The sequence below is a fragment of the Cyrtonyx montezumae genome, unplaced genomic scaffold, assembly GCF_038088225.1.
Source record: "Cyrtonyx montezumae isolate F1298 unplaced genomic scaffold, pur_monq_1.0 scaffold_4, whole genome shotgun sequence".
NCBI classification, from domain to species: domain Eukaryota; kingdom Metazoa; phylum Chordata; class Aves; order Galliformes; family Odontophoridae; genus Cyrtonyx; species Cyrtonyx montezumae.
The window spans coordinates 33,061,645-33,089,500 of record NW_027072045.1 but is presented as its reverse complement, the minus strand read 5'-3'; the positions used below and the strand labels follow the sequence as shown (position 1 = coordinate 33,089,500).

General features: G+C 43.2%; 1 protein-coding gene across 3 annotated transcripts; it reads right to left on the bottom strand.

Annotated features, from left to right (window-relative positions):
• Positions 1–38: 38 nt before the first annotated feature.
• Positions 39–27,815, bottom strand: A1CF (APOBEC1 complementation factor). Of its 3 annotated transcripts, none has more exons than XM_065747046.1 (12): positions 27,729–27,815; positions 23,590–23,733; positions 20,951–21,085; positions 20,092–20,222; positions 17,714–17,952; positions 14,510–14,674; positions 10,791–10,888; positions 9,371–9,641; positions 7,767–7,975; positions 5,197–5,333; positions 4,426–4,559; positions 39–2,452 (listed from the first exon to the last, which is right to left on the bottom strand). In XM_065747046.1, the coding sequence occupies exons 2-12, from the start codon at positions 23,686–23,688 to the stop codon at positions 2,301–2,303; spliced, it is 1,770 nt and encodes a 589-aa protein (XP_065603118.1). In that variant the 5' UTR covers positions 23,689–23,733; positions 27,729–27,815; the 3' UTR covers positions 39–2,300. The 3 variants fall into 3 exon arrangements, with proteins under 3 accessions (XP_065603118.1, XP_065603119.1, XP_065603120.1); XM_065747047.1 differs by having other exon boundaries at positions 7,767–7,951; XM_065747048.1 differs by lacking the exon at positions 23,590–23,733 and having other exon boundaries at positions 42–2,452; positions 27,729–27,813.
• Between the last annotated feature and the right edge of the window lie 41 nt (positions 27,816–27,856).

The following is a 27,856-nucleotide window of genomic DNA, read 5'->3' as shown; positions in this document are numbered from 1 at the left end:
AGATCAATTCCTGGAGAGCAAAGTGTGCTCTTATTTGTAGTGCAAAGGATGACTCTTTAAGATAAAAGTTAAGGTATGAAAGAACTGAGGCGTTTATGTTGGTTTTAAAAGTTTTAATGATATTTCCAAGTCCAGTTAATGCCTTTTGATTACTCTAGAATTACAGATCTGCTTCACAGAATTTAATCCCAGTTATAATTTCCTCGTAATGGATGATTGAGATGCTATTTTCACTTCATTCTCTTTAAACATACACAATTGTCCTCCAGTAAATGGATGATGTGAAATTTTTACACTTCATAGTGTTAAAACTCTATACAAATAATGTACTAAGTGTACAAAAATAAGTGCTTCATGCACACACTTTTTTAATACTGTTCCTTGCCCTTTTCTTTGACATCTCTCTGAACTTATATAAATAACTGAAAAAGCAGACAAAAGTTAATGAACACGGAAAGCGAGAAATGTTTTCTGCCAATCTTACTTTTTTCTCAGATATATGTATGGATATATTATTCATTGGCAGTTTTCTCAAACACAAAACACACAGACAGAAGAGAAAATAAAGCCACAATGCCGGTAACACTCATGGTTATTTCAGCCTCTGTGAACAGGATTGTCATTTTCTGCAAATCAAAGTGTGCTGAACAGTAACCACAGAGGGCTGTAATACCTTTTGGACCACCCTAATGAGCTACTTTATAAATAGAAATATTCTCATAGTGCCACAAACTATACAGTTTATATGTCTTTGTTCCATTTTTAAGCAAAATCAAGTCAGCCCAAGTATGAGAATGCAAAACTCTTGAAGCCTGCTCAGCAGCACCTTGCCCCAGACCATCATGGTTTGTACAGCTTCAGGGATGAAGGAAGAGCTCCATTTCGAATGGCAGAACTGCTCATGTGGTGCCACACTACCTCGTCTAGGCCAGATGGTAAATTTGGAACTGATGGGCATTGCTGGCCCACCCTGGATGACTTTTGCTACTATGATTTTGGGTAAAAAACTTAGGTTCACCCTCCAAATGAGGAAAACATAGAGATTAAGTAGTGCCATGGTAGAACCAAGCAGAGATTCAGCCTTTCAGGTCATAAATTCTCCAGGTTAGCGTGCTAGGGTGAGCTGTTTCAAGTTATCTTTGCATGGATGAGCATTGAGGATTAAGGCGTGCATTATAGTTATATCAGCTTTATCCTGCATCTTAGGCATTGCTATTCCTTCCTCCTATGGTTAAAATAAAGGAACAGTCCCCTGCTACCATAAACCAGAGGGAACTTTCAGCATCCCCAAGGCGTAGGGACACACCACTTACCAGCACACAAAGTGAGCTGATGACAGATGTGAGTTGCCCCAGTGAAGCCCATTCTGCTACATTAACTTTTGCAAGAATCACAGCAGCCTTGCTTTAATGCATGAAGCAGTGCTATCAACCAGACAGGGCTCTTTCTGCCCTGTTGAAAAAGTTACTCGTGTGTCATTTTATTTGTGTGGCAGTGCCTCTTATTATCAAACAATGGCTGAGCTCTCGTGGTCTAATTAAGTAGAGAATTGGTCTGTGTAAATAGCACTTCTTTGGTTCTCAGCCTCAATAGTAGAAAAAGTGTTCCTGTTTTTCTCTGAACATGTCACTGAATAGGAGGTGGGAAGAAAAAGCCATTATTTGTGGTTTTGTGATTGTAGGTGCAGCTGGGAAGTAAGAAAACTGGAGACAAAATTCTCCTGAATGCATTCTTCTTGCTTTAAAATCAGATTAGCATTAAAGAGAGGAAAAAGCTTGCAAGTCTGGGCAGACACATTTTTGATTGATGGCTCTTTCCCTTGTCTGTTGTCTGCCTGGTTGGAGAAATTCTGGGGTATGCCTGGCTGATGGTTTGAGGTGCATGGAGGATAGTCTTGCTATGTACTGGGGATTGCTGGGACAGCTCCTCCTTCCACAGCCCCACATCACAACCTCCAGGGGAGAGGCTGATTTCAGCATGACTTGTTGCTTGTAAACACACACACAGCAGTGTTTGTATTCATATGTATACGCACATATACACATCTACATACACACACCTGAGAACCACTGATTTTCTGGGCTGAGATTTTGCTTTCAAATGTGAAATCTGATTTTGAGTGATTTTTTAATTTTTCCTTTTCCCTTATGTCCTACTATGAAACTAAAGAACTAAGAGAATGAAACTGACTAAAAATTAACTTCAGGCGACAGATTAGATTAAAATCACAAGGGTGTAAGAATTACCAGACTGAGAATTTTCCTACCCATGTCTGATTTAGGAAACTCACAGAGACAGGACTAAAATGCTCCGTAGCCATCACTGCGTGCAGCAACTGCAAAGGCAGGGTAGGCTTCATATGTTGCATATGTGGCCAAATCCTGTCCCATCGTCACTGCTTGTTTGAGTGGAGTGGCTGTGACTGTCGTGGCAGCATTAGCGATGGTGTACCCTGCAAGGGGAAACAGAAGAAATGTGGATTTGTGAAAAGGGATTAAAAATCTACCACTGCCTGTTGTTTGTTTGTTTGTTTGATGGGAATCAATTGGAATCACGTAGGAAACAATTTATTAAAGGGAAGACAGGAATAATCTGATTAGATTAAGCATGTCACTCCTTGCATGTTTTTCCTCCACGTTAAAATTAACAAATCTGACAACTGCAGCTGGAAAATTAGTGCATTTTCTCACCTATAATTTGTTAAGCACACTGTCTGAAAAAGTCCCCTCTCTGTTGAGTATTCTTCTGTAGGCTTCAGTTATTTCTGAGCTAAGAGGCTGCTAGTGGTGCTCTGTGCACAGCTCCCCACACGTGACAAAGGAAACGAAGCACTGCAGAGAAAACTTGGTCATGTTTCATAGAGAAGACATTGGTGCAGCTGGAGAAAAACACAGCTCTGACATCCCTCATGCTCAGAATACATGCAATTTGGGACAGTTGTTTTAGAGAAAAGGAAGAATCCTCTACGCAGTATAGGAGAGAAAATGTTTAGTAAACTGGATTTTTTCCTATCAGTTTCTAATGGGAAATATGGATTCAACGCTTTGAAATTTTCTATGGGAAAATGTTAGCTTTGCTGATTTAAAATGAATCATTGGGAAAACACACATTATTTGTAGCTGCTTTGTCTGAAAGCAGAGTATATATAGTAACTTGTCAACCAGACCACAATATTTTGCTATGAACAAATAGAGTTGAGATGAAGCCCCAAAGTGGGCAGAGTAGCTGGAGTGCCCATTGGCTCTGCTTCCAGACTACACCTCCCAGGATCCAAAATCTCTGACCAACCCACTGGCATAGACTCAAGATCAGACAAATCTGCAGTTTTCTTGGGGCAGGAATGGAGATACTGGGCAACCCCAGGAGTATGTTGCCTCACTGAAGGTGGTACCTTGGTGAAAAGCATGAGAAATTCACGATGACTTGAATGTTGTGGTTGCTTAAAGTATTTTCTTTCCGTCAGCAAAGTGAGGTGCAATTTGGTTGGGAATTGAGAATTTTGTTGTAGAGAAATGAGCTGCTACCTGGGCATGGGCTGAACTGTGTGGGGCTCCAGTGAGTGCAGATCAAGCACTGGTGTGTGCTGCTGGCAGAAATATTGATGTGTGTCTATTTGTTGAGTTTCCAAGACAAATAAATAAGGGTGGATGAAAGAAAAATGAGAGATTATAATTAAGCAATAAGTGGGGACTGGATTCAATAAAGAGCCCATTTGGTTTCCACACTGCGGAAGCCTGCACAAACCCAGACAAATTGATTTTGCTGTGGCTTTTGTGGACTCCTGTGGCAGGAAGACGGATAGATTTTTTTTTTAAATCCATCCTTGAGACACTCCAAACAATTCAGTAGTACTGACTAATGCATTCCTCATGTGCAGCTTGGCAAATGCTATTCCCACTACATCAGAATATCCATTATGCTGGGGAGCACTGTGCAATGCCTGCAGGCTGGATTCCTGCTCCTGGCTTATTTTTTTCATGATTTCTCAAGCTCTTCTGAGTTGTTACAAGAGCTGTTGGGAACAAACACCTGAACTGGAAAATTAAGTCTCCTCGTAGAGGAGAGGGAGAGAGATGGGATCAGATGCTTTCATGGCTGTGCCTTTTTTTGTCAAGTGAAACTTGGTGTATTGATTCAAAGGGAGATGGAGTGCTAGAGGAGGATGACTGACCATGGATCAGTCAACTAGAGTGGCAATGGCTTAGGTACAGCCATCAGGTCCACAGAGACGATGCATCAGAGATGTGGAAAACATCTGGTCCTGTGTCCTCCTCAGAGCTACCATTGAAGGGAGGCATCCGCAAACTGGAGCATGGCCAGGTCTGCCCTCAGCAGTCACGAGCGTGTTAATTCCTGACACGTATAAGGAGTTATGGAGGACAAAGAACACCGTGGGAAGTCCCTGCTATACAGACATTCACATACCTGGAAAAGCTGGTGCTGCAGAAGGCACCTCTGCTCCTTCGGTGGGAATCCCCAGTGTCTGCAGGGTGTACTCTGCAGCATAGGTTTTGGCTTCATCAATATAAGCACTGAGCTTGGGAGGTGTGAAGGGATGGCTGTGAACACAACAACTTATTAGCTTGCTTTTTTTTTTTTTTTAATTTTTCTAGGCCTTTCCTGCATAATATTTTAATCCAGCCATAGCTGGCATGATACCACGCATCAAGTACAAACACTGTGCTATTGTGCTGATGCATTAACTCCTTGTAGCAGCCTGCTGTATTCACTGAAATTATTGGTCCTGTGTTGATTTTGGTCACAACATCTTTTCAGAGCGTGTTGTCTATTTTCAGTACAAAAGAAACCCTGCTGCAGTCTTTTGTTCTTATTAAAATATACCACAAAATATATTTCAGATCAGAAGTCCTTAAGATCATATTTGGAGCCTAATTAGCATCATGTTCCCACCAGCTGTTTTCTTTTTCCTTCGTGGACTATTCTATGTTTCATTTTCCTTCTAATACACACCACTTTGCCTGCTAATAAAGACCTCACTAAGCATGGCAGACATCATTATTGTTTTATTTTTTGTTTTTTTTTAGCTTGTGGATGATTTTCTCTCTAACATCTAGAAAAAAAAAAAGATGACAAAAAACCAAACAACCCTGGAAACAGAGACTTGTGCCACTGTATTTTGCAGACAGATGTTGTGTTAAGTGTACTTTAAAAGAAAAAACTCAGATAGTTACATACATGGTAGGATTCTGGCTGGCAAGGGCAGGGATGGTGATTTTGTACAGGAAGAGCTGTCTTTGGTCTTGGCCGATTGCAGAGTGAAGCTGGTAAACAGGCTGTCCCCAGTTATTTTTCTGGCAGATTTCTTCCAAGATCTAGGAAGAAGGGAGTTGCTCAGGTTAATTGCTGCATGTAGCCTCCTGCCCCGGGTCCAGCTTCTTCACTGATCAACTTCCTCCCTGCGGGAGGAAAACCCTCCCGGGTACAGAGGCAGTTTCCTCAAGTCTCAATGTAAAAATAAAACAGCAGATAGGATACTACAGCTCACCTTGAAATACAAGATTCATCTAAACAATTTACACCTTAAAAATGCCTTCATTCTAGAAGCTAGTTGTTACCCCATTAGGTTGGAAGTCATTTTGCTGATAAGCTGTTTCATTCTGTTATTTCCATTATCCGCAGTTTTCTCTGAATTCTCCCCAGAAGCTCCATCTATGCATATCTTTTAACACTCTAAAAATACCACATTTTGCATCTATCTTCACTGCTCTGGTTCTCCCTCCCTCGATGGGCACAGTGTAAAGAAAAAAGAAAAGGCTGTGTTTCTATCCAATTAATTATTCAGGCTTCAATAGATAATTTCTGCTCCTCATTTGAAAGAGAAATGCTGAATCGCATTGCCCTTGGACTTAGCACAGCTTATTTCACAGTAATTGGGAATCACTGTCTGAAAATGCTCTTGATGCTGCTTTGTATTCTTATTTTTAACCCACTGGCTATCTGTCCTAGATGGGCCTGATGCCACGCTGTGCTCCCCACCAGCTGTGGGGATAACTCCACCAGGATCAATGCTCAGCTGAGGAGTCAATGGGTGTTGGGTCTTTTCCTACTGAGCAGAAGGTGAGGTCTCCCCAGCCATGTTTCAGTGCTAGAAGGATCTGCATCTCAGTGGCACAGGAAGGCAATCTGGCACCCCAAAGTGGGACAGAAAATCAAAAGATCTGGTTTTCTCTTGAAATAGGAATATCCCCGAGCATGATGATGGACTGGATCAGACTGGAGCCCCCCAGTATCTACAACCTGAGCCTTTCTGCAGCATACCTTATTTAAAAAATACATGTAAAATGTAAATGCTCACGCTGCTTTACATCTTGTAACCATAGCTCTGGCGTTTGCTACTCTGTGCTTATACCCCGCCGAGTTCACCAGATTTCTTAGCTGCAGTGACAATTGCTACCTGCTGTCCCAAAGTCTCTGTATGGATGCTGTTTTTGCCATGTTACATCACCATGTAAATTCTCAGTGACAGAGATGTATTTATAAACATGGAGCACCCTAGCTAGGCATCAGGATCCAGCGGACAGGTATGAAGGAGGCTGTCTTGAAATAAGCTGTGACTGAGCGGTGCTGTTGTGAAACTGCACAGACAGTAGTGAGCAATCAGAGAACTGCCCCCTGAATTGGAGCTGTACATGGCCAGTGCTGTTTCCGTGTTGCTTGACACACTGAACTGCCAGCAGAGGGGCTCCTCATGGGTTGAAGAGCAAAAATGCTGAATTGCACCTGCCTTAAGGCAGTGAAGCAACAGTTGGGCTATTTCATCCCTCTTATACATTGACAACTTGGAGTAAAGAACAGTGAAACTTTGAAGAGGGAGGAAAAACCCATTCTGCAGGTTTATAAAGGAGAAGATTTTGTTTTCATAGACATTTGGCAAATAGGATGCTGTGGCAACATAAATGTTGTCAGACAGAGATTCATTTTCATATCCACGTGCAATTTGCTTCTAGAATTACCTTGGATGATTCAAGGGGAAGGGAGCTGCTGTGAGAGAGGGGTCCTGTGAAACTTCAAGACCTTGTTCTGGGTTTGCTCTGCTCCATCCCAGTCTGGATCCCATTGCCATGCATACAAGCATGCCAAAGGCTCCTCATGTGTCCTGAGCCGCAGTGTTCAGCTGGCTCTTGTCCCGCAGTTGCGCTTGGGACATACATCTGTGACTTGGGATTTTGTCTCTCAGCATCAGTTCCTACTCTTCTGCCGTGTCATGGGTGACATCATGAGCTGATGTGCACATATACACCTAGATAATGTACTCCATTATTTCGCCTTCTTTGTACTGCATTGGAGCAATAGCATTGTGGCAGCAGAGCTCTGCAGTGCCAGGGCCAGTTTGGAAAACAGATGATTTTGTTTTTTTTTTTTTTCCAGCAAAGATGCTGTTATTTTTCTATTTGTGTGAAATCATTCCTTGTTGAAGTCCCAAGTGAAGTGCATTTTACTTATTATGTCCATTTTAGGTGTGAATTTCTTTACTCCACAGTGCTTTTAAGGAGGGAGAATCGTAACTGGAATTCACAACATGCCCATGGGAGCTCATAAGAATTCTCCCTCAGAGGAGAGTGAAAACTGTCCTCCAGCAAGGCAAATGCACACTGCAGGATGTAAATAGAGTCATTATCTTTGTTTGTGTATTTGAAGATTTATGAACAGGTGCAGTTTTCAATCATCAATGCAGATTCAAGCAGGGGTTGTTTCTCTGGAAGCAATTTAGGCTAAGTTCCCTGGCCTACCTTCTGTACACGTACCTGAGGAGCAAGTTTGATGCCTTGGGGCTTTAGTGTGACATGGTTCATCGGTGTGAGCTCCATTCCTGGCAAGAGGTCGTAGAGTTTATCCTCTCCCCTCTTTTCTCCTTTGAGCTGGTATCCACGCCCCAGGCCCGTGTACACCAGATAGCCGCGACCTCCCAGTCCTCTAACTCCCGCAGCCCCTACAGGTACATTCATGTAAATTTCTAGGAATGTAAGAAGGCATTAAACTGAATCAAATCACTGGAAAAGTTACCCTGATTGTCCCTGAAATGGAAAAGTTAGGCTCACTAACTTTTGGCTTGGGAAGCTGGAGTTTGGGAAGGAGATAGGCAGATGTCCCCAGCAGCCTATTGGTATGGCTCAGCATCATTGCTCTAACTTGGGGAACAGAATGGGTGGAGGTGTGAAGTGCTGGGGGAACCCTGCTTCCTCCTGACCCAGTTCCATTTCCTCTGCCCTACACGGCCAAGGGAAGATGTGACTTTCCACCGAACTCATGCACAAGTCAGTTTTTATTTTGTGACAATTTTTTAATCAGATTTGTAATCAAAAATTAGATTTTGCTCACCACCCACCAATATAACTTCAGTCTCTTGAGGAACTCAGAAATTTGACATCTCCTCCCTTATGAAACAAAGCCCATTTTTCAGTCCCATTACATTTTTGTCTAAGGAACCCTGCTTAAGAGTCCGAGGAGAATGAAAGGCAAGAGAGGGCTGGTGGGCTGGCACCTTAGCCACATTTAGATCCCATTGGCTATGGGCTGAAGACACAAGGTTGCTGCCATTGCCATTATCTTTGGAAGGGTGACCAAAAAGCACCTCTGTTTATTTTTTTAGTAGCCCCCAAACTTAATTGACTACAACTGGGGGTACCTGAGTGTGGGGGTTTGCTTTGGACCCACATATCATAACCTGGGTTCAAAGACAGAATTTCAGCAACTTTCATAAATATTCAGTTTTCAGGGAATTATTATTGGATAATTAAAAAAAAAGATTAGATAAAATTATCAGATAATTATAATAAAGAATTACAAATATTATTATATAAAAATAATTTAAAAATCACATATCCCAAAGCAGAATATTAATGGATTTCTTGCTTTCTGTTCTGGTTCCCCACACTGCTTCATCACAATTTTAAACTCCCTGAGAAACACTGTAACTTTGGGTTAGAGAACAGTAGGACTGGTAAAAATTTCCTTGAGGGTTTCAAAGTGAAGGGAGTCCACCACAAAGGGCACTGCCGTGGCCAGTTGAGGGAGCTGGCTTTGAAGGGCAAGGAAAAATGTCTTGTTTGGTTTTCCCTGCTGTGGCAAAACCAGGAGGGTTCTCAGTTTATTTACCCTGGAAGGAAAGAGATCTGGAAGCTGTTTCAGGCTTGCTCTGGGGAACGGTTATTTTTTCATTCCCTGATTAGCCCACTGGAATATGACTGTGCCTTTTGGGAAGGATGGAGATTACAAACTCTTATATCCCTCTCCCAAAGGGCTGCAGGATCCAGAGCAAGGCCAAAGCTCCGAATTGAACAGGAAAATAGCCCCCAAATGCATGAAGAGTTATCTTGCTAGAGCTGAGTACTGTCAAGACTGGAGTTACCTCGGATGGATGGGGGCCGGATGATGCTCCTGCTGCCGAGCCCCTTGGTGGCTGGGAAGTGGAGGTTGGGTATGGCTGCATAGGCTTGGGGTGCGTAGAACACTGGGGCACCCAAGTAGGTGGCAGCAGGGTCATAGACGTGGCCAAATGCATAGGTATATTCTCCCTGCAGCATGGCTCCTCTGCCACCTGTGCCCCGGGTGTATCTGACATAGCTGTCCTTGTCAACAGGTTTGGCTAATGTCACCTCAATGGGGGACCCGTCCAGCACCTGCACACCGGAGGAAGCACAAGGATGAGGCGGTCTCCAAAATGCATGAGAATTATCCTAAGAAGTCAGCTTCCCTGTGTGTTTTGGAATGGAATGGGAAACTAGAGAAAACCACCTAAACCAGACCAAATCTCCCTCCCATAGGGGGAAAAAGGCACTGAGTGAGGAATACTCAACCTGTAGAGAGCTTTCAGCCTTGACACCAGCCAGCAGTGGCTAACTAACTGAATTAGCAAAGCTGTGAAACCTTTTAAAAAGGTTCCCCTCCCTGAAAAGCAGTATGTAGATCAGCCAGATTACATGTTCTGCTATGGGGCATAGCAGCAACACTAAGAATAGGAACAGGGCTAACACTGCTTTGGGAAAAACTCGCATTACAGTGCTGTGAATTGCATGCAGTGCAAAGAAGCACTAAGTACAGCAAGCTCCTTGCAAGTCTGCCTCCGAATTTGGAGCAGATGTTTAGAGCTGACCTTGTTTGTCCCTCTCTGCCATTCACATGCTTCCCTTTCAGTGTTTCAGTGTTTCTGTTGGCAGACGTGAACAAAGTATGGGAGCACAAGCCAAGGGAACTCGAAACCCTTCTTTTTCTAGATCTCGTTTTGGCACTGCTCTATATTCCCTTCCCTTCCCTTCCCTTCCCTTCCCTTCCCTTCCCTTCCCTTCCCTTCCCTTCCCTTCCCTTCCCTTCCCTTCCCTTCCCTTCCCTTCCCTTCCCTTCCCTTCCCTTCCCTTCCCTTCCCTTCCCTTCCCTTCCCTTCCCTTCCCTTCCCTTCCCTTCCCTTCCCTTCCCTTCCCTTCCCTTCCCTTCCCTTCCCTTCCCTTCCCTTCCCTTCCCCTTCCCCTTCCCCTTTTCTTTTCTTTTCTTTTTTTTTTTTTTTTTTTTTTTCAGAGCAGTGAACTACAGCCTAATATGGACAAACACTGATTGTGAATGCAAAAGGAAAGAGGCCAGAATGAAGTTTCTGAGCACTCAGGATGCTGGAAATTGAATTCGAGAGCATATAATCAACCTGCGAACTGAAAAAAACTAGGACTTTCAGATTGGGGTTTTTTGTAGCTAATAAGCCAGGCAGCTTTGTTTTTAGCTGCATTGTGCATATTATTGTGCAAATAAGTCCCACAAATTCACATTTACAGTAGCTTTACCTTCCCATTCAAGGCTTTCATTGCATCAACTGCATCTTCTCTTTTGTTAAAGTGCACGAAGGCGTAGTCCCTGATTTTCTTTACTCTTTCTACTGCACCTGTGGAAGACATTGGAATATTAGTTGAAAATAGGTGTTTGTTGGAAAGTATAGATCAGAATGAGCAATTGTGTTGAGCTGTGAGCCCTTGGAGAGCAAAAGCTGACCAAGTGGAAGAGTGAGAAAATGTATGGGGTCTTCATACCTCTTGCAACATATATGGAAAAATGAACACAATGGCTGTATTATTTCAAGTAAAATAGAAACATTTTTTGTTCTGACACTATCAAGGTTTCCATTCAACTGGAGTGATTCATTCATGTCCAAAACACTCTGTGTGAGGCTGACTTTGGTTTTATGTCTCCCTTCTGTGACAGATCCCCAGGACCTGAAGGGCTGAGCAGTGTACCTGGGACTTGGTTGGCTACATGTAACAGCATTGTGTGTGACTGCCATCTCTGTGTTTTCACACACACTTAGTACATACATACACCACCAAAGATATCTTGGAAAAACAGCTAATGGATGCAGAATGATATCTGTTGGTTTCTTTCCTTTTAAAGCTGAACAGGTGCACAGGGAAATAAATTATTGCTGCAAGAAAGCATTTACTTAAATAACTGCAGAAGAAAAGATATTTATTTGGAGTTTGGAGGGAAGCATTAGGAACTCTAGGGGGCTAAATGAAGCCTGTGCCAGCCCACAACCCAAGCAGCCTGCACGTCTGCAAAATGGCACTGATACAGTAAGCAGTCCTTTGTGTCCTCCTGGTTTCAAATGGTTATTTTCTAAGCCCAGAATTACAGTCATTGTATGCTGATGCCTTATTTACAAGTCAAGGTTTTAATTAACTCTCTGGGTTTATTTATTGAGCCTTCCACTCCTTGAAAGCATGCTGAATTATTGAACCCTGCTTTTAGCATCACCTTATTTCAGCTGCGATGGCTGGAGCCCATTTAACTAACTGGAAACTTTTCCAGGGAAGAAGATTTTTGCCAACATCTCTTGGGAGTGAGGGCAGGGCTTTTCAGTGATGCCTATTTCTACAGAAGCCATTCAGCTCTGAATTTGGCATGGATTTAAAGGGCAATACTTATCTGGGATTACAACTTGGGATGTGTAAGTGGTGTGGTGCATGTGGTGATGTGGTGAGGTGGTAATTGCTCTGCACTGGGGACCTCTGGATCATACTTTTTGATCGGATGGCTTCTTGTCCAAAGAGCACTTAAATTCATTGGAGCAAATGCAAGCCTCAGTTGAGTGGTATCAAAGAGGGATAAAGCAAATACAGCAGATAACCAAAGTGGAGGGTGAATCACTGCAGCCTCTTTCTGACCGTTTGATCATAATCTCACCATAACTTCAACTGTGTCTATTTCCCAAGCTCAGGTTTTGCTTAGGCACACTATTTCTTTTTGAAAGCATGGCACAGCTTTAAGAGCTGGTTACATCCACAACAAGTAAAGCTGTCCTTAAAATATTATACAGTTTCCCCTATGAGAAGTAAAATAATTAAGTGACAAAAAGGCCAACTAAAGGAGAAGCAAGGCTTCTGCTGGGCTACTGTCATTCATAATCAAGGAGGAGAACTCTCTAACTCCAGTGTGGTGTTAGAAAGAGGAATTCCTTTATTCCTCATGGTATGTACTGGGTGACTTGACAAGCAAGCACATGTCCGAGTTCAGGTTCTACATTTGAACAGTTAAGACAGAAATACACAGTACTTTGGCATACATACTAATCCTTTTTCAAGGACTCATAGATATATGCTAATGTCCCTTTAGTTATGTTCAGTGATATCTAGGGTGATTGAGTGCCCACCTACTTCTTGCCCATTTTCCACCACCAGCTTCATCACTGAGGCCTTTAACTAGTTTTTTCCTAATTTGAAAGATTTCCATTGTTTATTAGGCCACACTAAGCAACTTTTAAAAAAATACATGTAGAATGCGAGGAAGGCATCCCTTTACCTACTGGGTGCAAGAGACAGAAGTATTCTAGTGTGACTTCAGTGCTTCTTGTGAGGCAAGATCATTGACGTAAAAGATGAAATTATTCCATTATGTCCCCAGTGCAAAATTATTGAGAAAAACAAGACTATTCACCCACTAAAGTTGAAATGGAAAGTATTAGAACTATCACTCATTAACTCTTTTTGCTAAACTAATATACTGGTTCTTAAACTGATGTACTGATCCCTATTGCTAAACAAACCAACCTATATCACTAGAAAATTTTTCTTAGGAGCAAAGCATATGACTGTCACCAAAGTGTCAAATTGATATAACTGTTTTTCTTGGGAGTGTGATCAGAAACAGAACCGAATAAATAAATGAGGATATAGATAAGAGAATAGGATGAAACATTTCATTTGGGGGTAACGACTTAGTGATTACTTCAGGTATTAGCTGGTATCATTAAAAGGACAGAAAAGACTCATAAAGAAATCTCATAAAGACTTTGCATTGCAGCCTACTTTAAAAAAAATAAAATGAAAATAGAGCAGAATTGAAAAGTTAGAGAAGGAAAAAAAAACCTCTGAAATGTATTTTTAAAAGTTAATAGAAGGAAGTTAACAGGAATGAGATGAAAGGCAATTTCACATTGCCAAGCATAAGTTACTAATGCCTAATGGACTATGTGGCTTGGAGAGCTGCAGAAATGTGTTATTTTTACTTGTTGTTTTTGGGTGGAATTTTATAAAGCTGGAGTAACTCAGAAGAAGAATCTCATTTGAAAGCCAGCAGGATTTTTATTTCCAAAAAAAAACCCAACTTGATTTTTGAAAATCTCACCCTGAGAGCATGTATGTGTATATATATATATATTTATGTACACCAATATATACCATGAAGGAATACCATCATTTCCCTCATTAAATCATAGAATCATAGAATGGTTTGGGTTGCAAGGGACATTTAAGATCACCTAGTTCCAATCCCCCTGCTGTAGGCAAGGACATTTTCCACTAGACCATGTTGCTCACAGCCCCATCCAGCCTGGCCTTGAATGCTTCTGTGGAGGGGTATCCACAGCCTCTCTGGGCAACCTATTCCAGTGTCTCATCACCCTCACAGTAAATAATTTCTTCTTAATATCTAGTCTAAATCTATTCTCTTCCAGTTTAAAACCATTCCCCCTTGTTCTATTGGTACCTGCCCTTATAAAAAGTCCATCTTGGTCATTCACAAGTTTATGGGAGAATGGTTTGGTACAAGAACAGTAGAATTCAGCATTTAGATAGATTAAATAAAGAACAGTTGTTTTAAATCACAACTGTTATTTCTGTCATCATTCCTTTCTGTAAAAGAAGGAAGTTGAAGCTACCCTGTTGTTGTTTTACTCACTCTCATTTAAAGGAAGACACAAATGACTCAAAACCATTTTTATGATGTGGGTATCCCCATGCAGCACTTTGGATCTCTTCCAGTTGTCATTCATCATAAAAAGGTTGATGGTGTTGGTAGCTGGAAATTTAGCAGCCCTTAGTGGAGTGACACAATGTGCTTGTTGGATAGGAGCGTTCAGCCTATGCACAATTTTTGTGGCATTACACACAAACATTTTACAGTGGAAAAACTGTTATTTTTGTCTCTTCCTTTGGCATTTTATGAATGAAAAATTATCTCAATTTGCAGTAGCAGTACTTACTTAAGGGCTACTATGTCAGTGAGTTCCTACCTTGTTTGATGTTGTTGAACTCCTTTTCTATGGTCTCTTCAGTGGTCGAGAGCATGAGGTTCCTCACATAGAGAATTTTTACTGATGACATAGTATCTTCATCCACCTCCACTTCTGGTTCTGCCCAGTCAACAGCAATTGGGTGTCCCCACAGCTGAATCCTTCCTTTAAAGGGATTGACATGATCAGTGCCAGACAGGCTCTGTTCCCCTCACTTCTGCTCATAGACTATTTCATATGCAGTGTGAACAGTAGAATTGGAAAATTCAACAAAAGGAACTGAAAGAAGTCTTTCGAGCACAAAGTACTGCCTTTTAGTTAACTCTTTTCCAAAAACAGATGGTCACACTTTCCATGTACTCCCACTAATGCCTTAAATGCTGCAGACCTAAGTGAGTGAAGTGAGATAGTAAAAGTAAAGATGTCCCCATGGGCAAGTGTTTGAAGTTGCATGGAGCAGTACAATCGAGTGAAGTCGCAGCAGAAGCAGTAGAAAGAGGGGAAATAAAAAGTAGCGAGGGTGTGGAAGAAAAGCATATGGGTTTTATATACAGGGGATCGAGCTGTAATTCCAAGGCAGGAGATTAAAAGAGCAATTGAAGAGATCGTTAAAAACAATGTTGTCATCATGGTATCACATCATACTTTGGTCCATCATAATTTAAAGTGAATTGCCTAACCCATTAAGTAATAGATTTGTCAATCAGTGATGTTTAATACATGATAAAAACTGGTGGCCATACCCTCACTTCAAAGCTGTGTGACTTGCTGCAATGAGCATTACTTCCCAGGCCTTTCTGCACATCCTGCAAGGAGACTTTCCCACTCTTCTTCAGGAGTGGTTGAAATATGGCCACTCCTTAACACCCAGAGCTGTACATTTAGTGTTTCCTGTGACATGTTTTTTCTCCAGCACTTATCATCAGCTCAGCAAACATGTCTTTGGATGCACAGCAGGGGCCATTTTCTGACTTGGAAACATGGTCAGTGCTGGTGTTCCCACCAAAACAAAAAAATGTCTTCTTCTGCACATTTCCCTCAAAGAGTAACCAGGCCTGCCTATGGTTTTCTGTTTCTTATCTTTATGACATTAAGTTTGGGTTCTCCAGGGCACAGAAGCATACTAAAACTTGGGAGAAGCTTGCAGAGGGAAAGCAAAACTCTCACAAAGCATTTTTGGAGAGATCTTAAAATTGGCATCTTCACTTGTATAATACACCTCAGACGGATTAGAAGCTTCAAAATACAGGAAAATTGGACGCAAGAGGTAGAATTTGGAGACCTGTTTTTTTTGTTTGTTCGATTGTTTTGTTTTTTTTATCTGTTTTTACTTTGTAACAGGACTGAAAAGTTGAAAAAACAAAATGTTAAGGGTTTGTTCCTTGCTAGGAAGGCTTGTGAATGAGCTGGGAATTGCTGAATCCTATTGGATTAACATTCAGCTTTTGTGGTGCTCTGTCTGACTTGGGCGGCAAACAGAAAGAGATGACAGCTAACAAGCAGAAAGAGATGACAGCTAACAGCAGGCAGCTAAAACAAAATCATAGAATCATAGAATGATTTGTTTTGGAAAGGACCTATAAGATCATCTATTCCAACCCCCCTGCTACAGGCAGGGACACCTCCCTCTAGATCGGGTTGATCAAAGCCCCATTCAGGCCATGCTTCTTTTTCTATGCTGCTATTTTCAGCTCAGTGGTGGAAATAATGTCCTGGCTGATTCATTACAAGGAGGTAAGCTTGGTTCCTGCACTATCAGCTTGCTAAAACCCAGTATTCTCCCATCTTCTTATTCAACCAGAAGTCAAGCCAAGGTTTTCATAAACAGCATTTAGTTCTTGAGCTTTTCTACTTCTCCTACATGCTCCCTCAGAACAAAGAGAGTTTCAAAGTCAAAGAAACAACTTGATAACTATATTCTATTTCACGTTCATCCAGTGAATCAGCTGGAGACACATTCAGTCTGGTTTGAAACCTTTTTCAAGTTCCTCCCATATGTTTGCAGCATCAGAAGACTCTGGCTCCTGCTCAGGTCTTTGAAATTCCGCAGACTGTTAACCAAAATGTCCCCAAATTGGAAATCACTAGCACACTGTACAGGGCTACAAGCTTGTTCCCATCTGTTTCACTGTCTCTGCTCAGGATTTCAAACGCTTTGCTCCCTCAAGGCTGCTGTCAGTCGAGGTGCCTGTGTTTGCTCCTTCCTTTCTTCTCACTGAAGAATCCATGAAAAAGCTATGCTGAAGCACAAAGTAACAGAAAGCATTCCTCAAACTAGGTGCATGCTGAACTGATGCAGAAAACACAGAATAAAAAAAGCTAGTGTGAGATAGCTCACAGTAGCTAATACAAGGATACATACAAACTCTTGAAATCATGTTATTTTTTACAATAAAAGGACTTAAAGGACATGATTTTAATGGACCATCATATAGACAGAATGAAAGATTGTCGAGCTTGATGAGAAAGGAACAAGCCTCAAAACAGAAGGTTTATTTAATGATTTTATCAGCAAGTGAGCTGACTGACAAAGCAGTACCAGAGCTGCTGAGCATCCAAAAGCATGAGAAAAAAAGACAAGAGTGAAATCAATGCAAAATGCAACTAATATTGTTACCTTTGTTTATCATCTACCAACCCTCTCTCTGCTTCACAATAATCCCAGTACAAAACGAGATAGAATTATCAATATTATTCATATTCTAGACCAATCCCTCTTTTGAGGTTTCCATCTCAGATGGAAAATATGAGTTTTTAGGAACATCCTCAGTACATTGTCAAGGCTGAATTTGTTCTTAGATCCTCCCCCAAGTGATGCTTCCGAGTGATTGTAGGTGCTTTATTTGGAATTCATGGGATAGCATATTCCCTACAACAGGGCTGTATGGATGCACACAGCTGGATCCATCTAGCTATGTTTTAATCATTTTACGTTCCTAAATGAGGTGCCTGGCTAATGAGCATGTCAGCAAATAACAATATGCAGAGTGCCCTGCACCACACCCCGGAGTCAGGGCATCTCCAGCAGCCAGTGTGGCATGCCAGTGTCCCTTCTTGCTTAAAGAGAACTACTGGCAGCCAAGATGAGAGAACAAGCAGAGTCTGCTTTCTTGGTTACAAAGCTGGAGATTTCTGTACTGCAAGGTGTACATGTGTGTGTGCTAAGCTGAAGCTGCCCCTACCATTCTCACCATCCGTACAAACCTGGGAGTAATTTTCGCCTGGCCATTGCTGCTGCCCGGTGGCTTTCATATTCCACAAAAGCAAAACCCCGGTTTTTGGTTTTATCCGCTGCGCTGGGGTACACAATGACATCCACAACTCCATCTGTGACTTTCTTCATCTCAGATAAAATTTCCTCTCTTTTCTTCGTTTTGGGGATGCCTCCCACAAACAGACGGCAGTTGTCCACGCTGGCACAGACTCCGAGGAGACGCCCATTCCTGCAGATAAATGTTACTGCTGGCTAGTTAGGAGCACTTGGAGAGAGGGAACAAAAATCTCCTTTTTGTCTCCCCCCAAAAAGGCCTTCTCCTCCTGCATTTGGATTAGAAGTTCAGGTGGCCTTGCCCAAAGCATCCAAAGTGAAGGCTCAGCTAGATTCGACATCAAAAAAAAGCAGGGAACTGAGATCAAGAAGAAACCTGAACAAAATGTTACTTTTGACTCCTGGGATTCTCCCTTGTACTATTTCCATAGGTTCATAGATTCATTAGGTTGGACAGGACCTACAAGATCATCTAGTCCAACCATCCTCCTATCACCATCCCTACCCACTGAACTACTAAATCAAATCCCTTAGCACCTCATCTAAACGCTTCTTGAACAGCGCTAGGGATGGTGCCTCAACCACCTCCCTAGGCAGGCCATTCCAGTGCCTGACCACTCTTTCAGAGAAAAAATGTTTCCTCAAATCTAATCTAAATCTTCCCCGGCGCAACTTGTGGCCTGTCATTATTTATCAGGGAGAAGAGGCCCACCTCCTCCTCACCACAACCCCCCTTCAGGAAGTGGCAGAGTGCAATAAGGTCTCCTCTGAGCCTCGTCTTCTCCAGACTAAACAATCCCAGCTCCCTCAGCCGCTCCTCATAAGACTTGTGCTCCAGACCCCTCACCAGTTTTGTTGCCCTTCTCTGAACACGCTCCAGGGCCTCAGTGTCCTTCTTGTAGTGAGGGGCCCAAAACTGAACACAGTACTCGAGGTGTGGCCGCACCAGAGCTGAGTACAGGGGGATGATCACCTCCCTGCTCCTGCTGGCTACACTATTTCTAATACAGGCCAGGATGCCGTTGGCCTTCTTGGCCACCTGGGCTCATGTTAAGCCGAGCATCAACCAACACCCCCAGGTCCTTTTCCTCTCTACATTCTTCAAGCCATTCTGCCCCAAGCCTATAGCATTGCATGGGGTTATTGTGGCCGAAGTGCAGGACCTGGCACTTGGCCTTATTGAACCTCATCCCATTGAGCTCAGCCCAGCTATTCAGCCTATCCAGATCCCTCTGAAGGGCCTCCCTACCCTCAGGCAGATTGACACATCCTCCCAACTTGGTGTCATCTGCAAACTTACTGAGGGTACACTCAATCCCCTCGTCTAGGTCATCAATGAAGATATTAAACAAGATGGGACCCAATACCGACCCTTGGGGGACACCACTCGTAACAAGACGCCAGCTGGACTTAACTCCATTAACCACTATCCTCTGAGCACGGCCCTCCAGCCAGTTCTCCACCCAGAGAAGAGTGAACCTGTCCACAGCACGGGCTGCCAGTTTCCTCAGGAGAATACTTTGGGAGACCGTGTCAAAGGCCTTGCTGAAGTCCAGGTAGACTACATCAGCAGCCTTTCCCTCATCTACCAGTCTGGTCATCCAGTCATAGAAGATGAGGTTGGACAAGCACAACCTGCCCTTTGTGAACCTGTGCTGGCTGAGTCTGATCCCCTGGTTGCCATGCATGTGCCATGTGATCTCCCTCAAGATCATCTGCTCCATATCTTTCCCTAATACCGAGGTCAGGCTGACAAGCCTGTAGTTCCCCGGGTCTTCCTTACGGCCTTTCTTGTAGATGGGAGTCACATCGGCAAGCCTCCAATCTTGTGGGACCTCTCCAGATAACCAGGAATGCTGACAGATGGTAGAAAGCGGCTTGGCAATCACCTCTGCCAGCTCCCTCAGCACCCTTGGGTGGATCCCATCTGGTCCCATAAATCTGGTCCAAAAATAGCTGCTACAAAGCAACTACACTGACCAAATAGGACATCTCAGGGGCTCCTGAACTGCCATCAGTGTAAGCCAGGATTTGTTATGTTCCTAGTGAGCCTCACAGCAGGGATTTTGGGGGAAATAAATTCCAAAGATTTTGAGTCTGAGTGCTATGAACTGCCTTTGGATTACAGCAGAAAACAATGACTGCACAGGCAAATAAAAAGTGACTTGTTACTAAAGTTTAAGTATCTAAAGAAGCTTCCTTTATGCTATAGGGAAAAATATGCTCTGCATAACAAAATTAATTAACATAGTTTAATACATTATATAATTTAAAGTTGATGTAGAAGTGAAGTAAAAGTGTTTGCCATGCTTACCTAATTTCGTAGTTATTGAGCTGCTTTATTGCATTCCTTGCCTCCTGTTTGTTTGAGAAGGTTACAAATGCATAGCCCCTATTGTTGCCATTGAAGTCCATCATCATTCTCATTTCATAGATTTTGCCAATCTGCAAATCAGAAGAAAAGTCATTCCTAAAGAGGTATTTGCCAGCAAGGTGGGATGTGTTTCAACAAGACACTTGACTATATCATGTCAGAAGTTTTTGGATACTTCTGTCTACAGATAATCATCTATTAATAATGACTGATAAATATAACAAGTAATAATTCTACTTTTTTTCCATTTTCTGATCAGTGGAAAAAGTCATAAATAAAGGCGGAAAGTGCATTAAGTGAGAAGAGTTGTGGGAAGAAGGAGTTTGGCACTGACCTCAACAGCCTCAAGATTTCTGTTTTCTCCCCATCATGGAGTCTGTACTCTAGTTTTGAGACTGATTCATTACACAGTAGTATAACCAGGAAAATAAAAGACCAGAAACTGGGAGGGCTGAGGGGCAGCAACAGTATTGCATGGCCATTGGTGTCTGAATGGTATCACCTGCTCAGGTTTGTGTGCAGCAATTGGATGGGTGTGCCCATTTCCTAGGCGGAGGGAGGCATATTTTGTACAGCTGAAAATAGATTTAGGGGGTACAACCTCCCTCGTACTCTAAGCGGGATCAGCTCTTGTGTTAGGTCAGCCCTGGACATGGTGAGAAGGCATGGTGGCAGCAGGATGGAGGGGCTGCAACTAAACCAAGGGCAGGCTGGAACAGATCACTTCCAGTGGAGGCAGGAAAGGCAGAGCTGAGCATCTATAATCTCTGATCAGTAACTACCTGCCACAGAGTCTTACTTTTTCACACAAGGGTATAAGTTCATCCTCAAAAAGGTCTCGAGGCAGTTTCCCAATGAAGATCTCACACCCCCTCTCTGGTGGAGGGCCATCCCAGCCAGGGGGTGGGCCACCATATTTCCTCTGCCCATTTTCCTGCCATGGAAAAAAAAAAAGGAATTGTTTAAATGCAGACTTCAAACATGGATATGATCAACCCTTTCATGAGGAGTGAAATTTATGACACAGTTTGTTACCAGTGTCCTTGTATTTTAGACCACCTTTCCTGTACTTCTTGTTCTCTTCTTTTCCTTCATTTCTAAGCTTTCTTTCTCTTTCCTTCTATCTTTCTTTTCCCTTCCCTTCCCTTCCCTTCCCTTCCCTTCCCTTCCCTTCCCTTCCCTTCCCTTCCCTTCCCTTCCCTTCCCTTCCCTTCCCTTCCCTTCCCTTCCCTTCCCTTCCCTTCCCTTCCCTTCCCTTCCCTTCCCTTCCCTTCCCTTCCCTTCCCTTCCCTTCCCTTCCCTTCCCTTCCCTTCCCTTCCCTTCCCCTCCCTTCCCCTCCCTTCCCCTCCCTTCCCTTCCCTTCCCTTCCCTTCCCTTCCCTTCCCTTCCCTTCCCTTCCCTTCCCTTCCCTTCCCTTCCCTTCCCTTCCCTTCCCTTCCCTTCCCTTCCCTTCCCTTCCCTTCCCTTCCCTTCCCTTCCCTTCCCTTCCCTTCCCTTCCCTTCCCTTCCCTTCCCTTCCCTTCCCTTCCCTTCCCTTTTTTCTCCTGTCTTCTCCCCTTCTCTCCCTCTCCCTCCTGCTCTCCTTCTCCTGCAGTGGTACTTTGTGCCCAGAGGGCCAGAACTCTGGTCATTCTCCTCTTTCTGTCTCCTGACATTTCTATATTCCTTTCCCACCCTGGATTATTCCAGGAAAGGAATTGTCTGAACGGATGACTTACAAAGAAAGCATGAAGGACTTAAGCCTACAGCAAATAGAGGCTCTTGCAGGAAAGTAAGAATATACCACAATCAATTTCAGTCTTCCTCAGCCTATAACCATCCCTAAATCCTGTTTTGCAAATATGCTCAGCTCAGTGATGGAGCTATTTGAAATTACGAATAAATGTTCAAAACAAAACTAATGAGAAGATCATGATGTTTATGGTACTTCTCTGATCTCATTCTACTGAACTGAGCACAGTGCTGTCATGGGATTTTCTGTCTCTTGAACGATTTGTTAGAAGTGATGGTTGTATATTTTGTTATGGTGATCTGTGCTTTCCACTAGCAGGGTGGCTGGAAGAAGGCCTTGATCATCTGGAGAGATACTCATCTCATTAATAATGATCTGAAAAGGGCTGGATAATTTTAGCATCCCATTTTAAGCCAAGTGAGAGACAATCGGTTAACATTTTTCATTTTGTCAAAATATGTGGGAGTTTGTGTGGTAGGAGAGGAAAAGAAAAGTCTGTTCTCAATCCAGGGTGACTTCATTTATGGCTCGATGGCAGTGTCTCACCAAACTCATCTTGACAAGGTCTCAGGAAGGAAGAATTTCACTATCCCCTTTGTGAAGACACAGGACCCTCAGATGTATTGAGGAAGAAGGTATTTGGCTATGATGATAGCTAGGTTGGGAACAACTGCCCAAAGAGAAGCAGGAAAGGAAATGAGGGAAAAAAAAAAAAAGAAAAAAAAATATTAAGTTTGAAAGAAGGGGAAGAGGTAGGGAGAAAGAGGAAGGTTCTGAGAGGGCGAGTAGGCAGGAATCTGTGGTTTAGTAATGAGCCATTGCCAGATATAACTGTATAACAATCAGAAAATCAGGATAAATAAAATCACAAGAGGTCTAGCACAGAGAGATGCTGCTTATCTTCTGTATGACAGAAAGGCTCCTTGAGTGCAGCAATCCCAGCCATCAGCCTGGTCTTGGGGCATGCCCAGGATCAAGGGGTATATGAAAATACTTTTTCCCAGGAGTCTCAGTGTTTGCTTTAGGCTTTTGTGCCCTCTAGTGCTATGCAAAGCAAGGCCAAGTTCATAGCAACCACCAGCCTAAAATTTGCAATTTTCAGTTACTTCTACCAGGGTGCAAGGTCAGTCATATTATTACCCAATGCTTTTGAAAAATAAGTTTGTTTTGGTCATGCTGACTATGGCAGTCTTGAAATGATTTGGAAGGACCTGCCTATTCTGCGTGTGCCATAATCAGAGGAGGCTTTGTGCTTGGAGACTGGGTGCAAACCAGTTCAGGCAAGTAAGGCACCCGTACTTTTATGCATGCAAAGACCTTAAAAAAGGTAGATCTGGGGATCACATGCTGGACTTGCATTACCGAACCTGAGCCTAAGCTCTTCTGAAAATTTTCTTAGTGGGTTTACTTGCTCCACTGACTCTTCAGCCATGGCATGTAGACAGCTATACTAACCACTCCCAGAGCATGGCTGTGCTCCATTGTTATTTCACCCCCACCATAGTTTGGCAGGAGGAATCCAATGCTTCTTCATAAAAGACAGCCCCTATTACACACAGCTCTGTGTAACTGTGTATTAGAGAAAACCAGAGACAGACGAAGAAGCAAGGAACGCTTCGACTGAGCAAATTCACTGTGTGAGCCCCTGATGCTTCAGGATGAAACCAGACACTGCACATGAAAGGACATGACTGTGAGCTCCTACCTGGATCAAATTATATCCTGTTCGCTGAATTAATGCACGGAGGGCAGCTTCTTTCTGTGTGCCGGTCAATCCATCCCCGGATTTGTGATTTGATTCCATTGTGAGTGATTATCAGCAAAAAATCAGGTTAATTAGGGGTGCTCACTGCAATCAAATTTAAGATAAATTAAATAAATTAATATGACTAGGAGGAGAAAAGCCCATTCTCCTGAGAAAGCTAACAGGATCATTCTTCTTAAGTAAGCCAGTTTGAGATTAAAAATATGAAAAAATAAAATGAACTACAGACCATGGAACAAGCAAAAATAACCCCCTCTTCGCTGGCACGTGAAAATAAACAGCATTAAAACCCACAAACAGATTTTGTCCAGTGGGACTGCACGTGTGTGTGTGTTAGGAGGGAAACAAGTGCAGGGGTGCCTGCCCTTACTTTAACCATGTGTCACTGAGTCCTCCATGCACAATACCCTGCCTGTACAAGCCACGTCCAGCGGTACACATGAAACATGGGACCAGAAGTGGCCTGTTCTTGAAAACTCAGGAACATGGAGTGCTCAGATTTGTATCTAGGTTCAAGGAAGAGGCAACCCTGGGTTCAGAAGCTTTGATTCAGAACTGTAGTTTTAAATCATATCTAATTAATATATTTTTTTTCAAGTTTCATTTTTTTTGGGGGCTATAAGTACCATAAAGTTGAAATCTGCAACTGAATTGGGCCACACATGCTGGCAAAGGGGTGTTTCTGAGAACTCACAGCTTACAATTTCAGGCTGCACTGAACGGTGAGCTTTGAGTCTATGCGAGCATCAAAGGTCTGAAGATGTAATGCTGAACTTGAGGACATCTGCTTAATGACAGATTTTGGAGCTATTTATTCTCAAGTTTGTGGGTTGCTTTGTCTCTGTTTTTGTCCTGTTCCAACGATTCAGTGGTGTTTTAATAACTACTGATGTGCGGGGAGCTGGGCTGCACTGGACGATAGCTCTCTGCCATCTCTAAGTGCAAAATGAATGTTCTGCACAGCAACTGGAGTCTGATTATTCTTTTGGTTTATATCCCAGAGAATCAAGCCCATAATTAAGTGTTTTTGATTTTTTTTTCATGTTGTTCAGATAAGAAGGGCTTCTTTAACATTTAGGAGAGTGAGGAGTGAGCCTAGGGGTCCAACCATGACCCCATCGCACCTTTACCTTTGCCAAGAGCAGCACTGAACTCCTCTGATGCTCACAGTTCCCATGCCTACTTACTGTGGCAGAGCTGGGTTTGACATGGCACAAGGCAAGGTTTCTTCTGGCGCTGAGGCCAAGCAGAGCCACTGGTGCACCTCCCTACCATGCTGGGAATGAGGCTGAGGGGGGACCAGCTGAGCCTTGGTGGGTTCCCATTACAGCTGAGGTTCCCAGTTCTGTCTCAAGCAATGTCCTAGGTAGACAGGCAGCCCCAGAGCTTTTTCACCTGCTCCTGAATGGTCACATTTGCCAGTGGTGCATTAGGTGCCACACATCTCCACACCTGTCATGAGTAGGCATGTTACATCCATCCCAAACCTTGGCAAGATTTCCAGCAACATTCAGTCTAGGGGATGGCTTCTTGTTGAACAGAGAGCAACTCATAGTGACAAATGAGAATAACACATCTTGTGGTTGATGCATTTATATCAGGAGCAATATCTCTCTTGGACTTCTGACTGAGATGGTAAGACCAGACGAGCTCTTCTTGTAAGACATCCCACAAATCTTAGCCTATATGAGAGCAGCATGACTAGACAGTAGTGTACTCCAGCAGAGAAGAACTGAGCAATCCTGGTTTAGGGTTTGAGAGGAGCACAGGAGCTGTGGTTGCATGATGCTGTACCATCAGGGCTGGGATCTGTCCACAGTTGACCCAAGGCACCTTCACATCCTTTATCATAGAGGGACTGCAACCATTTTCCCTTATGGCAGTTGTCATCCCCACTCTGCTGAGCATGAGGGAGGAGAGCTGTTGTCATGGGACTGAGGAAACATGATTATTTCCCTCCTCCTTTGTTCCCTGAGCTAATATTCAATTAGCAAATCTGCCCTGGCAGGAGGAACACTCCCCGTTCATGGCTGAGCTTAGGAAGTGTGAATGCCTGCAGCAAATTAATACAGTATTTTTAGCATTGTTTAACAAAAACACATTAAATTGAGTTAATAGTTCTGGAATTCGATCATTTCCAGGGGCTTGACCCATGGATCAATTGCTGCTAATAATGCCTATAATGATAAAAACTATTTCTAAGAAGACATTTTATTCAGAAGGTGTTTATGTTGAAATTAGGATCTCCAGACATGCGAGCTGTTCAGGTGCATCTCCTACTTAACACTCATTTCTGACCAAATTTGTAACAATACTGTTGTTATGGTCCCACAACCTAGAACCCCAGTTCATTAGGAATGAAAGGCAATAATCTCATTTTAAATCGAAGTATTGTTTCATTTGATTTTTCCTTCTCTGCAGCAAGTGGTATCATTTATTTTAGGTTTCTACTAGACATCTAAAATGCAAAGTCAACAAAATGCACTTTTTTGCATACCAAGTCCCTTATCAATGAGAAACAAACTCATCGCAACATCGCTTGCTTCCCTGCAACCACTTCTACACACCATTTCCTAGCCAGCCAAGGCATACAGACTTCGTCCCTATGTCCATCTGTCCTCACAGAGGAGGAAAGATTGGACCCTGCTCTGCCCAGTGCCCACTTGCAGCCCTTCGCAGAAACCTGGTTACTGTTTCCATGAATGAGATAACAAAACCCTGTTTATCCTGCGCCAATCGATGAGCCTTCTTGTTTAAATGTATCAAGCCATTAGGACACATCCAGCAAAGGCTGTCCTACAGCAGTTAACCCTATGCAGACAGAGGATAACAGCCTTGGAAATGAGTGCCCTCACTACTCACCCCTAATAACCTCAGTATGTGGTTACACGAGAAAACAGTTTGGTTTAGGTTTTCATCTTCCTTCATTTTAAGGATTTGGAGATTTATCTCTCTTCAGGCACCAAGCAAGTTTCCCATATATATATCAATGAAATGAAGTATTCTTCATATTCTTCAACAAATCAAGTGCTTAAAGTTTCCTGATCAACTGTGAGATGCACCAGCTCTTTTTGGGTGCGACAGAGTCCAATTCAGCAACAGCAGTGAAATTGCTCTTCTGTCCAGGGTGGAGGATTTTTTCCAGGTCATCTCACAGAATGTAGATTTTTTAGGTATCTAAAGGCAAATGGTATAAATTCTCTAGATGCAGTGTGCCTTGGGGGTATGGAAAAGCAGTGCCCACATGCAGTGTTTGCAGCATTCAAGTCTTGGAAAAAAAAATTGCCTTTAATATTGCTTCAGAAGGTGACTGCTCTCTTGGAAACAGCTGCATTACTAAATGCATGTGGTGCACCCCAAAAAGCCCAGCAAAGGAGATGGCTGGTACTGAGCCTGGCCTTCTTCTTCACTCCATTAGACTTCCAACACCACAATGTGTCAGATGCTTTGAAGCCAGCCTCCTCCCACACCCACCTCTGCCTTCTCTTTCACCAAGGAAAACAGCACAAGGGAAGCATCAAGAACTGGGCAGGAAGTCAGCTATTTGGAAGAGATCAGTGAAAACTGAGATTTTTAGGAGCAGCAATTGCATTTGAAAATGAGGCTGATCTTTTGCAAAGAGAACAAGGAATAAGAAGACGGCAAGACTGCTGAAGCAGTTTCTAATGATTAGCCCCGGAAGTTGCACTTTAACAAATCAAGATCAAATTAGTGCAGGGAAGATCCCTCCTCCCCTTGGCCTGGCCTGGCTTCATTTTTTAGCACCCATAGGCTATGAGCATGAGGAAAGTGCTAAGAAGCTGCAGGGGTGATGCCATATGCCCTTATCTGCTTGTCAGAGTGTCAAGGTGAATGCTGCAGGGGCAAGAATGGGGTGTTCAGAGCACCCTGGTCCTGCCCAACCTGTGGCTTGGACCCCATGGTGGAACCTAGGTGAGGAAAGGTGCACGGTTCAACCTCCCCAGCCCCACCCCAGGTGTAGGAGTGCAGCCACAAGACCCCTTTCATGGTGGTCCTCCAAGCCCTCTCCGTGCACCCCAAAACCTCACGGTTGGATAATCCCGAGGGCAGCAGCCTACCTGAGCAATCTGGGAGATCACCGCTCAGGAATAGCTCTCCTTGATTATGCGGGGTTTGCGACGTGTCACTCCGGCTATTCCCCAACCGTCATATCAAACTCCAAAGGTTCAGTGGCCCCGGGCTGGTT